Below are 13940 nucleotides of genomic sequence, written 5' to 3' on the forward strand. Positions count from 1 at the left end.
GCAGGCATTTGCTTACAGTGAAACGCATAGCTACTCCGAACCGCACCTGATATGAGCTCAAAGAGAGAGCATTGATCAATGTGTTGCATGTGAAAGCATCATTCGAATTGAAGGGAAAACGCAGGACACCGAGAACTAGATAAATCAGCTCAATGAGAATGGGTCGCTGCAAAGGCTGGAGAGTGAATTTGCTTGAACTGCGACATAATTGGACATGATTTGGAGCACAGTGAGATGAATGGTAGACAAAGATGGATACAGAGGAGAACATGGAGCAAAGATTTAAGAGATACGAGGGGGCGAGTGACAAGGGGATCGTCGTTCCGGGGAACGACTGCTAGGGGGTTAGCTCGACAGAAAATGGGAGATATTTACATCAAAAAATGTAGGGACCGAAACTATGATAACTGCCCATTACATCGTGATCCCGGAAAAGATGCCACATGCTAGTCCACGTCGGGCTGCTGCACCCATCTTCCTCGGGAGATACAGAAAGTGTCTCATTCCAGAGCAGGGCAGCCTTGCCTTTGATGAATTCATTCGGCTTTAGCAAAGGCATCTCCGCTCATAGAAGATGCTAGACATGATAGCAAGGGCATCAGATCCATTCGTCTCAAATCGTGCTCAAGAATGGCGAGGAAATATTTGGATTTCCGAACATGCCTTAGTTGATCTTCCTCTCTCCCTCTCTCTCAAGACGTCCTCTGGAGTTTTAGAATTTAAAGATTTGCTCATGGTCATCCCTGCGAGGAGAATTAGATTGCAGATTAACAGGTCGTCATAAGGAAATTTCACCTACTAACAAATTAAAGGAGTAATGGCTTTTCGAGAGTTTCTGTCAAAGGGTGTGTGATTATTCCTTTACATTCGAATTTGAGAATCATTATTTCTTTACGCATATTTTTCTTATGTCACAAAAAGATCCACAACAAAATCCATGGTTCATCAACCTAAGATTCTTAAGTCAAACCTAAACACTTTAAATCCTTATTTTACATTTTTTCATCAAATGTCTGACACAACATTAAGGGTAGGTTATGAGCCTAATACCTGAAGGGTACCAGCCCACCATGGACCGAGCTTGGGCGGACTAGGCTAGTCTGATAAAAAAAAAAAACAGACTGGCACAAGCTGGGTATAAGGGGCCCGACCTAACCCAATATATGTATTTAAAAGTCATATATCTATACATATATATAATGCCGGCATACAAACTTTTAGTACATTACCAATGATTTCCTTAGAAACTATTCATCTGCCACTGATGCCTTTTTTAGAAGCATTTGATACATGAAATGTTAAACATTTCAAATAAAGGTAGACATCAACCAAATATCCAACATGTACGAAGTTGATATTCAGACCTGACCTGATAACTAAACGAGCCCGACTTAGGCTGCCACCAAAAGCTTTGAGCCAGCCCCAGCCCCGCCTTGGGCTAGCCTTACATAACATCAGAAAGGAGGAGAGTGATATTCAGTCCGTGGATATCAAACCTCGAGGATCTGATTAAGGGTGGCAATAAAATGGCTCCTAAAAGTAAAGCAACTATTTGTCAACCCTTAACAGTTACGTGTAATTTGGCATTAGCATAAAAATTGGACGACCATTTGGAATTAAAAAAAAAAAGTCACAAACCATTAGAAAACAAAAATATTGTTCAAAGATCAAGCTGAAGCCAAGACAGTCGACCCTTAAAAAAACCTAAGCCGAGAAACTAACCCTTCAAACAAAGGTATGCTTGTCTAGATGATACAATGATAACAGTAACGACCAGATGATACCATGATAACAGTATCGATGAGGTGGATAAAGCCATCAAGTCCATACAACCAACGCAAGTAGTGTGCAACAAAAACAGTAGCTGTAAGATTAAACATCTTGTAATTTTTTTCAGGTGTCTGGAGTACATTCATAAACATAAATTGTTCGGGTCATCAACAAAATAAAAACTTTGATAAACTACTATATTGCAATCACCATTCCCATCACATGAACGCACAGACGCGCGGCATTTTTCTTGAAGGTTTCTGATTTGCAACAGAGCACCTAAATGAGGCACCCAGTTGACATGCATTGTAAACAGCAATAACATGTTAATCAATTACCAACAGTGACCTAAGACGACCATACCAAATTAGAGTAGAAGCACTAATAAGCTTCACCATCAAATCCAATATCCTGATGGCTGTCTAACCATTGCAACAAATACGGTTTCCCACAATATTTAGTAGGAACAATCGTCATCTCAACTTCTTCTATGTATGATGTGCACCACGCCAGAGGTTGTTGACACTCACAGAAAGCCATGATACCATGAGTGCACAACATTCAATTCCCAAAGTAGCATGTAGTTATTAACCCGAAGAACAAACTTTTTGACAGAAATTATGTGATTATCAAGTATCTCACCGCAATCTCAAGAAACACCTTCAATATTATGTCGTTGTCTCTATTTTATTATTCGATAAGAAAATCTGCCAACGAAAACCTATCTTTCTCAGAACACATTATCGTGCCACAGGGTAGATACCAATCATAAAAATATGACCTACCGAACTGAAGGAGTACAAGGTCTTCAGTTTATGACAGTAACTTCATTCACTCAGATTATCTACACTCTAATAATAGATCATCTTATCTTGCCACATGGTAGATATCAATCAGCAAAAAACGTGACCTTTACAAACTGAAGAAACACAAGGCCTTCAGTTTATGCCAAAGTAACTTAATCCACCTTTGCAATCTTACGAAGAGTAGCACCCAATCCATCTACATTTCATCTCAAGAATAATATATGAATTTTTGAGTGTCCTGTTAGTCGCTTTTCATGCTGACCATTAAGATGTATTGCACTCAAGCAAATTTGTGGACCATTCTTGTTGTATTGTTAAAAGATCAAGCCAAGTAATACAACACTACTGAACTATGTCTAACATAAAGGCGATCCCACAAACTTTAGGATCCGCTAGTCAACAAAACACCATCCAGATCACAAGAGAGAAAAAAAAACAGAACTTTCTACTCTGTTTATGTTAAATAGTAGCCTTTTCTAGTTTTGTTTAATTTTTTTCTCTACCACTCTCTACATGACAGCAAAGTAATATCAAAGCGAAAATGCACAATTAATCACATTGACAGATTATCCAAAGTTACAGAAAGTACTACAGAAATACACTGGCATAGGCACTGATTGCCTACACCATTGCCAGATGTAGCTTTATACTGTAAAACAATTGGCATTGAATCCCCTAGCCCTCCCTTTCTCAACAAGGAGAAGAAAATTCAAAAGTTTTGAAAGCGGGAAGGAAATAATATACTTGCTAACAAGTTTCGGAATGTCAGTTCGCAACTAATTCTCACCTCCTCAAAAAATTAAAACATGTCCAAAATGACAAAAAGCAAACGTGTCCTCAAAATGGTCTCCCGCAAGCGGACATCTGACACACAGTTCCGATGAACAATGTACACGAAAGTTCTTATGAAGTGAACGAGATAGTGCAAAATTTCTTTCTTGATAACAATGATTCTGTCCAAAAATCAACAAAGGAACCACAGTTGCGACAGCTATAAGACCCCGAATTAAGGCCGACAATGGAAATTGGCACTCGCAGAACGCCTATCTTACTGAAACTTAACGTTAAAAGCGTAAACCAAAAGAAAAGAACGGCGACAAACCACGAACTGAACAAGGAGTTCTCACAATAACATAATCACGAATAGCAAAATCCTAACCCGTGCCACTTCTCGTGCAAATCCACCCGGTACTTCAGCTCGGCCACAGTACTACAAAAATAAGACCGCATATTCAATATTCAATCGCCCTTCTTCCTGAAAGAGCATCCTTCCGTGAGCCTCGCCCGACCTCCCGTCGGCTGACACAAAACTGTTTGGCAATTCCCGCAGACCACAACGGTCTGGGAGTGACTGAACACGGTCGTTCTGCAATTCCAACACCACATTGGCGTCAAAACCAAAAGATTCGATTCATGAAACGAAAAAAGAAACAGAAGACGCAGAAGAAGTATATGTATCAAAACTTACATGTTGAAGCATCCTTGACATTTGACGTCCTGAAAAACCAAAAAAAGATACATCTGTATGAGTCGACAATAATTAACAAACACTTCTCCTCCCACTCCCTCCAAAGAAAAAATAACTTCCAACAGGAAAAGAAGAGAGCTTCCTCAACAATAAGCACAAAAGGCCACCAAAGCGAAACGTTTACCATGAAGAAAGAGTTCGGAGATTGAACGAGGCGCTTAAGCTTGTGCTTCCTCTTTTCCAAATCCGCAGGTGGGTGGAGCAAATCGATATCGTTTGAAAGCACCTAGGAAGTAGAAACAACGGAAAACGGGGGAACAAAGTCGGGAGAACATCAAGACGATGAATCAAAGGTGACTGAATTCACTGGCAAGGAGGAAAGGAGAGAGAGATAGAGCAAGGACAAACCATTTTTGGCCGCGAGATCTCAGAAGCCCAAGCTAGGGTTTTCTCCTGCGGCGATTCTTCAGAGGGCGCTCGCGAGAGGGAGAGGGAGCGGGCGAACGAGGGTTTTCGCGATATTTATAAGAAGATGTTGGAGGGCGCTTCTCCGTTCGATCAATCCAAGTTTTGATCTCAACCGTCCAACGCACCCCCATCCTGACCTAGATCTGAATGCAAAGTGGATCGGGTCCATAAACGACCCTGGATCAGCAAATTGTTAGCTTTGGACTCAACAGTAGATTTGGACGTACAAAGGAGGAATAATTGAATAAACATGTATGGATCTTATTTCCATCTGGATCCTTAGTTGCTGGGTAGGAATCATTTGGTTATATAAATGATAACATGTTGTTCTATGTATATGCTTTAAAGATCTCAACAAATTTCATAGAATACTGTGTTATATCGTTTTATGAATATACCCGAAGGCAGATTCACATGAAACAATATGTTATTATTCTCGTTACAAAATGATTCCGTATAAGTCTGAACTCAAACAGGATCTGCATCGGTTATAGATGGTCATTTTATATCAATTTGAATTGAACGCCGGTTGTTTCATAGACAGTAGCGACCATATCTTCTTCATTTACTGCAGACCCATAATTTTTTTGTATTTTTTTAATTATATCAATTTTTCTCATTTACATATTGGTACTTCTTAAAAACTTAAGATTTTATACTTAATGCCCTTTAGCCAGAATTTTGTAGCTTCAATTAGGTTTATAAGTAGATTTGCAACAAATAAAAAATGAAAAAAGAAACTGTTTGACATTAAAAAGCTGAAAAAAATACAAAAAAACACATTAAAAACGTGTTAAAAACATGTTTTTTTTTTGTTTTTGACATTTAAAAAGTTTTAAACGGCCAGTTGATTTATCGTGAAAACTTGTTTTTTGTGACTATATTGTGGACTGCAGTAGATTTGATGTTTCGCCCATGACTGAGTTGGACTTCAAATCCATGGATTTAAATTCCTTGGTGATCTCTAAACGTCAAGTTTGCAGGTTTGAGATCGCGTTTAACAAACTCGCATGCAGTTTTACTGACTTACTTGAATTAGTCTGATTTTGATGTTATTATGTATAGAACTGATCAATGATATCAATATCAATTTGTGCATTATATCCGGTGTTGTTGAGGGGCCATTTGGCAATAATAATAGTATGTCATAGTTTCAGCTGCTGTGCATCGGCCTGTTTCATTTTTTTATATTTAAAATTTAAATAATAAATATGTTAATTATTTAACAAAACAAAAATTGCTTACACTTTAGCTCCTCTATTTAAATAAAGGGTAAAGGGTTCGCCGCATGGGTTAATGACACTGTAAATTGATACGAGTGCGCAAACTGCAGCAGTTTTCTATGGCAGTTTTTTTGCTTAACCTGATCTTGAGATCTGACAGTCGGGTCTGACATGGGTCCGTTTTGAGTCGACGGTTCTACCAAGCTGCATATTTGAAAGCCATGGTTTATTTATGATATTTTTATCTACCAAATTGGTGGATTTCTGTTAAGGATGACGAAAAGCTCCAACTACAAATCTATGGATTGAAGATGAAATTATAGAATTCTGTTGTAATCCATGCATCTTTCATGAAAGAAATCTAAGATTTCCTGTTCAAATCCGTGGACTTCACATCAAATTTAAGATCTCTAAGATTCCAAACTCTCAAATCACCTCACATACAAAGTCTAGGACATGCAAAGATTGCCTATAAGAAATCAAACCATAACATTTAGAACAACTAAGTTGGACTGGTATGTTAAAAACCAAATAGAAAAGAGATCACTCTGTCTTATTTCCGAACCTGATTCTTAACCTGATCAATAGGGGGAGCACCGCTAAGTTGCCCAATGTCAAGAGATTAATGTAAAGTCTCTCTACCTACGATGCGTTTTCTCATTACATTCATTCAAAAGGAAAAGAAAAAACGGAATGAATTATGCGCTCAGAAGTCAGATGCAACCAGTTTAAGTAAATGGCTGATACACCCTCGCCTTAACTTTGGGATCTAAGATTCTGAATGTTAAACCGCAAGTTCTACCGTCCTTCAAAGTAAAACTTTTTGGGTACTTTCCTCTAGCCAATTAGAAAGTGTCCCTCCATTGCTTTGATCTTTCTTGTGAGCATTTGAACTCTAGATATCTTTCAACTGTAAAAGCTCTTAGCCGATTCCCGAGCAAGACTTTAGACCTCCTTTTTACTCAAAAATTTTTCAGTCATTTCACCAAGGCAGGTGTGCAAGCCCTTGTTGATGTTGCTGTTTCAATTTGAAGATGGGCCTGAGAGACTAGCTCAAATATTTAAATCAATTCACCAGACCAGGTATGTAGAGCCCTTGCATATTTTCTTTTAATTAATTAAAGTAAGCTCTGACCACTAAGCCTCACAAGACCAACATCAAAGGAATGCTCAGTGGAGTTTTCAACTTTACACTCTTCATATTGCCCCTCATAAGACCTGCTTGCAGTTATAGGTCTTGTTGTTCCAGCTCAAAGACGGATACAATGATATTATTATATACACAACAAACCACTTTCAGTTTTATGACAGAAGTATGTCAAAGAGAAAGCGAACACACTGCGCCCATGAAAGCAAACAGCATGGCCGAAAGCCAGATGGCAATGTCGACTAGCTGTAAAGTATCCTCTCAGGCTACCTAACGTGTGGTGCTATTGATTATATAGTACAGTTATGTACTTAAATACAAATTTAAACTAGTGATGCAAATGGACTCAAGTATTGGTAACAATATAATTTAATCGATGCGCAAGAACTTGATCCACTATGGGACCAAATCAATAATTCGACATTAGCTTTTCTATTTCAAGTTCATCATAAAATTTAAGCCCAGACCAGGCCGGGACTTGTCTTTGCTGGATGTTTGAATCCAAATATAATCGACATTTGAACACATGCCATGTCCCCATATTTGGGTACACTTACATAGAATTTTGTCATACATCTACATTGAAGTTCAAGCCTAGGGGACCATATGCATATTATGCGTTTTATTTAGATTAATTCTGCGCATTTAATCACAAAATAAGTGAACAGGGCATAGTTCCTTATTTTGGGAAAACAGTTGATAATTCTTGAACCCTCGACCAAGCTGGTTCACATTTTCCCGCTTGGTTCAGTTTCAACTGGATTCAGAAGCCCCGCTGTGCCAAACCCCAATTTTAGCTCCACTTAGGTGAATCAATCAATTTTCTCTGCTTTATGGTGAGTAATCCATGACCAATCGGTTTCTTAACCTGTCTAGTTGGATCTGGTAAAAAAATTATCTGATTAATTGGATTCAGATTTAGTATCTAGTTTTCATGACTGACTTGAAATCTGAGCCTAATATCTGTCTGAGATCCGATAAAAGTTCAATCTGATTACATATAAAGTCAGACCTTAGGGTAGTTGGATCCAAACTCAGTTTCTAGAAAACAAGATCTGAATCTGAGTTGCAATAGGATCTGATCAAATTGAATTTCATAAAGGATGGAGCCAACCCAAACCCGAACTAGACCACAATTCTGATCATACAGAATCTGGTTAAATCGAATTTCATAAAAGGTGGACCTCACCCAAATCCAAACTGTTTACATCTACATCTGACCCACGAGCAACACCATCATGTGTCATCTTGCTGAATATCAGACTTCTCAACACACAATTCACTAACGAGTACTCTTCACTAGTTTTACTTATAAAGGTTTTTGTGCTACTCTCCAACCAACGATAATCTATTCAGTAGTTTCCGTGAGATTTTGAATTGATAAACTGGAAAAAGAAACGAGGAACATTGTAACTGTGACCACTCAATCATTTGAACACTCTGACTCCGTTCATTAGTCTCTTTTTGCTAAAGGTGAGGGAAAGCAACGATACTCGTCAGCTGCGACCGACAGACGGGTGTAGGACCAGACGTCTCTAGTGAGGTCAACCGAATTCCACAAGTTACTCACGTTTTCCTTCATTCATCACACCAGAGGAAGGGCTGGACTTGAGTAGTGAGATTTAGTTGCAGGTGTAAAACCATTCTGCTCGAACTAGCTAAATGTATAAGCAATCTGATCTGGATCTAATATAGTGTCTCTGAAAAGGAAGTACTTCAAATCCAAAACTGAACTTGTTTTTGCTCATAGTAAAATCCTTTCGCTGCCTCTCTGAACCCAGAAGCCTTCCACCTTGCCTCTTCAGCTAAAATGTTGCGGGCGCCATGAATTTCAGGAAAAAAAACTGTATGTAATTTTGATCTGATTGATCAAATGGATCACTACAGATACCACCCCACCTTCTCAACTTAAAGAAAACATATAATTTAAAAAAACTTCCTTTAGACTATACAAAAAATTTGAAAAACTAAATTTTGACACCAATTAAAATTTTGAAACAATAGTTCAGTGCTCTTAATGAAAATTTCCTAGCTGCGCCCCTGCTTGGAAGTGCATGTCCGCAAAAGACTAGAAAACATGCCAATTCAACCAAGGGCTCCGTTCATCTGGACTTAAGACCTTCGAGTTGAACAATATAAAAAAAAATTCAACACCCAAAGTGTGTCTGGCTGAAAAAGAAAAGATAATACATCCAACAAGTTCCTGTATATTGTTACCGATTTCATGAGAGGGAGAGAGAGGCTGCCAAAAATTAAGATGCACTCAAGGCGTGAGGGGCCAGGCTGAGATGAAAAAGAAGAGTTTGTCCCTTACCTTATGACAAAATGATCGTCATCAAAAAGCCAAACATAAAGAGAAACATGACAGCAAATAAACATGGGGCTTGTTTGCATCGCTTCCATGATTTCCCCCACTGGTCTTGTGACTAAAGTGAGACCCTTTTGGCTGTCAATCTTAAACTATTAGACCTTTGAGCCACTACTTTAGATAAATCAGATGCACTTAGTGGCCTACAACCTAATCATTCGCTTTAAGATACCGCAAACCACTAAACTACTAAGTCTGCTTTAATTAATTGATACTCTAGATCACTCGCCTGAGCCTGGAACCAGAACTGCAAACACAGGCTGGATATGGCGCAGCCTGCTTGATGACATTGGGACCCGTCTAATGATGCGAGCAGTTTGCATATACCCGGTTCAAACCACTCTAATATCCAGATCTAACAACAAACGACAGGTCCCGTAAATGAATGGACCGGACAAGGATATGGTTTAGGAAGTCTGACACCAGATTCAATTCCTGGAAGCATTCAGTCAGTTTAGTTTTATAAAGCGGGGTCCAAGAGAATATATGATGATAAAGTTAACAGGGAATAACAACCTATTCTGCTGTCACTGAATAATCAATGTAGTTAATCAATCAGAACTTTTTTCCCAAGTACATATAAATTCATACCTTGGTGGCCTGGAGAGCTTCAGACAGGTGATATTGATGACATTATACATCTTAAGTCCACAGGCAAAGCAACAGCATGGGCGCCATCACTGTAACTGCACTAAAGCGATCGCCTCAATCCGGTCATGCGTTGAAACACACAAGCCAGTGGTAAGCTTTCCAAGTTCTTTCGTTTTCATGTGAGAAAGAGCACCTTTTGTTTTCTGGCACTTGGATTGCTGCAGGTTCTTTCTTTGTTCTTATGGAGAAATTAGAAAATAAAAGGCTGTTCCAAGCCAGAGTTAGCCCAGGTCAGCTTCCTGACACCATTCATATCGTATGACTACAGGTTTGGGATGTGAATGGATGAGGGTGGCCAATTTTTTTCAGTTATAGTTAGAGCTAAGTCGGTTGAGTTATAGGCAAAACTCCATCAGTATATTGCAAGTTCACTATTTTGTCCAGAAGTATGACCAGGTTACATGATCTAAGTCATTTCTTGTTGAGTTTCTTAAGCTGATCAGTACCTGAATCCTTTCACTCACATAACAATCACCGTTGGGAAAACTGGAAAACAGACAGCACCAGACTCGGCCCTTTATCACTAGAGTTCAGTTCAGATGGGTAAGCAGCAAGGGATAAGAATTTCCAAAACAAGGACTGAGCTAGAAGAACTAATCTAATTACCTTATTCTAGCAATCTTGGCAGGTGCCATTGAAAACAATGGTAAATGAGTAGCTTTCTGTTTGGTAAGCATAAGCAGATAAGAATCCCATGTTTGTTGCAGCGCTACAGATATAGGTACTTTGAATTCCTTGATAAACTTAGCATCTGCGTCCTCCCATTGCCTTCACAATAAAAAAAAGTAATTCATCTTCACTGTTGATCCCGATGCTCTGGCAAACAATTATCGGTCAAATGCAGGTTAGGTACTCAGGTATAGCTATGATTTTATGCTGTTTTCCATGTAAGCAGGCTCATAACGGATGTTCCAAGTGATCTTGCGGTGGATGTAGGAGCAAGAAGCTTCAATCTACACAAGGTGAAAAATCCTGATCCACATTTATATGCAACTTGCTTGAAAACTAGTACAAGTGTAGACCTCAGAACAGAATGGACAACGGGCCGGCCTTAGGTTACCTTTACATTGACTCTGCCCGCTTGTTATGTCAAGGCAGAATAAGGCCCTAGCCCTGCGGTCTAAAATTCTTCCACATTTCCATTAAAAAAAATTTGAACTAATATTGGCATGTTATTTTGCAAAATATTAACATTAATATATCCACCTACAGTTTCCACTTGCATCTCAAAGTGGTCGGATTCGTAAAGCCCTTACCCAGCAAAAGGAACCAAAAGTGTCACGGATAGATCTCTCAGATATCCCTGGTGGAGCAGATGCATTTGAACTAGCAGCAAAATTCTGCTATGGAGTAAGCATAGAGATCACCGCATCTAATGTGGCCATGCTCAAATGTGCAGCGACTTACCTAGAGATGACAGAAGAGATTGGGAAAGATAATCTGGACTCAAGAACTGAGAGGTACATCACGGAGGTTGTGGTCACAAACATACAAAACTCTATCACCGTTCTCCGTCAATGCGAGTATCTGCTACCAGCCGCAGACGACGTTAAACTAATAAGCAGATGCATAACTAGCATTGCTTCAAAAGCATGTAAAGAAGAGCTAAGCTCAGGATTGTTGAAACTGGAAAGAAACAGCTCAATCAAGAAAATGAACGAGAAGCAGTTGACCGTTTCTACCAACAAATCAGAGTGGTGGGCAAAGGGCCTCACAGGACTTAGCATATCTATCTTTCAAAGACTTCTAAGCACATTGAAGTCTAAAGGGCTAAAGCAAGATACAATCAACAAAATCATAATGCACTATGCACACAACTCTCTTTTTTCCATCAGAACCTCCTTTAGCAGTAAAGACAGGCTCAGTGAGGCAGAACTACAGAAACAGAAAAACCTGTTTGAAGCCATTGTGGGTTTGCTTCCTGCTGCTTCAAAGACCAACATCATTCCTCTAGGTTTCCTGTCAGGATTGCTAAAGACATGTCTAATAGTGGATGCAATTTCTCCATCTAGGATGCAATTAGAAAAAAGAATGGGGATGCAACTGCACCATGCAGTACTTGATGACATACTCATACCTGCAAATCTTGACAACAATAAGTTGCCACGATTTGACACAGATGTAGCTCAAAGGATCTTCACAATTTTCCTCAATTTGAATGAGGAAGGCAAGGAAAACAACAGACTGTACGATGAATCTGACAGCATCATGGATTTAGAGCACAGCACCATGACGAAAGTATCAAGGCTGATGGATGACTATCTCACAGAGGTCGCAGGAGATCCAAGTCTTTCTTGCTCAAAATTCTTAGCACTAGTTGAACTCCTGCCAAGCCATGCACGAACATTACATGATGGACTCTATCGGGCAATCGACATCTTTCTGAAGGTATTTCACCTAATCTACTTCAAGCATGTGAATGATTTTGATGCTAAGCTGCATTATCCTTTTCACCTTGAACTTATGCCACAAGGAGACCTATTTTGGCTCCACTACCATATACAAGCCACATAAGATACTTCAGCAACACAGCTGCCTCACCATTATCTTCCATGCGACATAGCAGTCAAAATGGATATTAGCAGCAAAGAAAATCAACAGCACAAATATGACTGAATTGTAAATATTGGCAATTTAATGCATAAAAAGCATGGAATTTTCAAAATGTCATTACAATTATGATATTAATGTAACAAAGTCAAAACATTTTTTATGTTACTTACAAGTTCAATATATGCAACCAATTTTATTTTATTTTATTTCATTCACAAGGATTTCCAAACTATTTCAAAAGTTTTTCCCTAGACTCTTAATGAGATCTACCACACTTGATCTAAATGCCTGCAGGTGCACCATAGCATTAAAGAGTCTGAAAGATACAGACTTTCCAAAATCATAGACTGCAAGAAGTTGTCTCGTGAAGCATCTACCCATGCAGCACAGAATGAACGACTACCAATGCAAATGGCAATTCAAATTCTGCACCATGAGCAAATGAGGTTACGAAAATCAATTGAGGAGGATCGTGATTCATGCATCGGATCAAGTCATTTTGAAAGGCTCCACATATCCAACATTATAGGGACAAGTGCTGTAAACTCTCCAAGAGATAGCTATGCATCCGTAAGAAGAGAAAACAGGGAACTTAAGCTTGAGCTAAGCAGAATGAGGGCACGAATATCAGAGCTGGAGAGAGACCATATCTCCATGAAAAATGCTCTTGTCCGACAAAACCCAGAAAATGTATTTGCCTCTTTAACAAAAAAATTTAGTAAGCTAAACAGCCTTTTCCGGGCAAAAGGAAGACAGGATAACAGAACAAGCCGAACGCTTTTCCCATTCTGAATTGAATTGTTTATCCAGTCTTCACAAATGTTTGAACTTTGAAGTTACCAATGTACCAAGAAACAATAAAATGGATTTGGAATGAAAGATTGATCTGAGATTTTATTTTGAGTGCATAAGTGTCTAATAAACTTCTATATTAACAGTTCACTTGAATCCGAATTTCTAAATGCTGATGTCAATACATATAGCCACTGGTATTAATTTTAAGAAGGTTATGCATCTTCTTACTTTGTTATCATAATCAGACTCTGAAAAAGTCAATAAAGTAAAAGTTTGTGCTAATAAAATTTATTGAATATATGTAGCAATTTAACTTTTCCAAGCACTTTGTATTCACAGCAAAAAGTTACTGAACATAGATAGTCAAACAGCTAAAATTTTAAAGATAAGCAAAAATTCATGTATTTCATATGTTTTTGGCACTATTGTGCATGAACAGGTTAGTCAAACATCTACTCTAAGTGAAGATGAAAAGGTTAGGATAGGATGCTGTGCCTGTAAGGCCAAAGAAAAGAAACTTACATTTGTCCATGATGCAATATCAGGTTCACTGAAAGCTGAATTTCAGATTGCCAAACAATATCAGACTCCAACTTTTGAACCCAGTGATTAAAGCAGCTTTTTTTGGCAACTAAATGTTGGTCTGAACATACGTAAGGACAAACATCTCCAAATTTCCATACTCTTCCAT

At 38.7% G+C, this 13940-nt stretch overlaps 2 protein-coding genes across 2 annotated transcripts; one reads left to right on the forward strand and one right to left on the reverse strand.

Moving 5' to 3' along the window:
• Positions 1–3496: 3496 nt before the first annotated feature.
• On the reverse strand, positions 3497–4558 carry LOC116257742 (40S ribosomal protein S27-2-like). The gene is made up of 4 exons (XM_031634711.2): positions 4453–4558; positions 4229–4330; positions 4045–4073; positions 3497–3942 (listed from the first exon to the last, which is right to left on the reverse strand). The coding sequence occupies exons 1-4, from the start codon at positions 4453–4455 to the stop codon at positions 3816–3818; spliced, it is 261 nt and encodes an 86-aa protein (XP_031490571.1). The 5' UTR covers positions 4456–4558; the 3' UTR covers positions 3497–3815.
• Positions 4559–9603: 5045 nt separating this feature from the next.
• LOC116257543 (BTB/POZ domain-containing protein At1g03010-like) lies at positions 9604–13849 on the forward strand. The gene is made up of 4 exons (XM_031634392.2): positions 9604–9991; positions 10797–10863; positions 11114–12289; positions 12749–13849. The coding sequence occupies exons 1-4, from the start codon at positions 9918–9920 to the stop codon at positions 13244–13246; spliced, it is 1815 nt and encodes a 604-aa protein (XP_031490252.1). The 5' UTR covers positions 9604–9917; the 3' UTR covers positions 13247–13849.
• The last annotated feature ends 91 nt before the right edge of the window (positions 13850–13940 follow it).

The sequence above is a fragment of the Nymphaea colorata genome, chromosome 7 (genome assembly GCF_008831285.2).
Source record: "Nymphaea colorata isolate Beijing-Zhang1983 chromosome 7, ASM883128v2, whole genome shotgun sequence".
In the NCBI taxonomy this organism is placed as follows: Eukaryota; Viridiplantae; Streptophyta; class Magnoliopsida; order Nymphaeales; family Nymphaeaceae; genus Nymphaea; species Nymphaea colorata.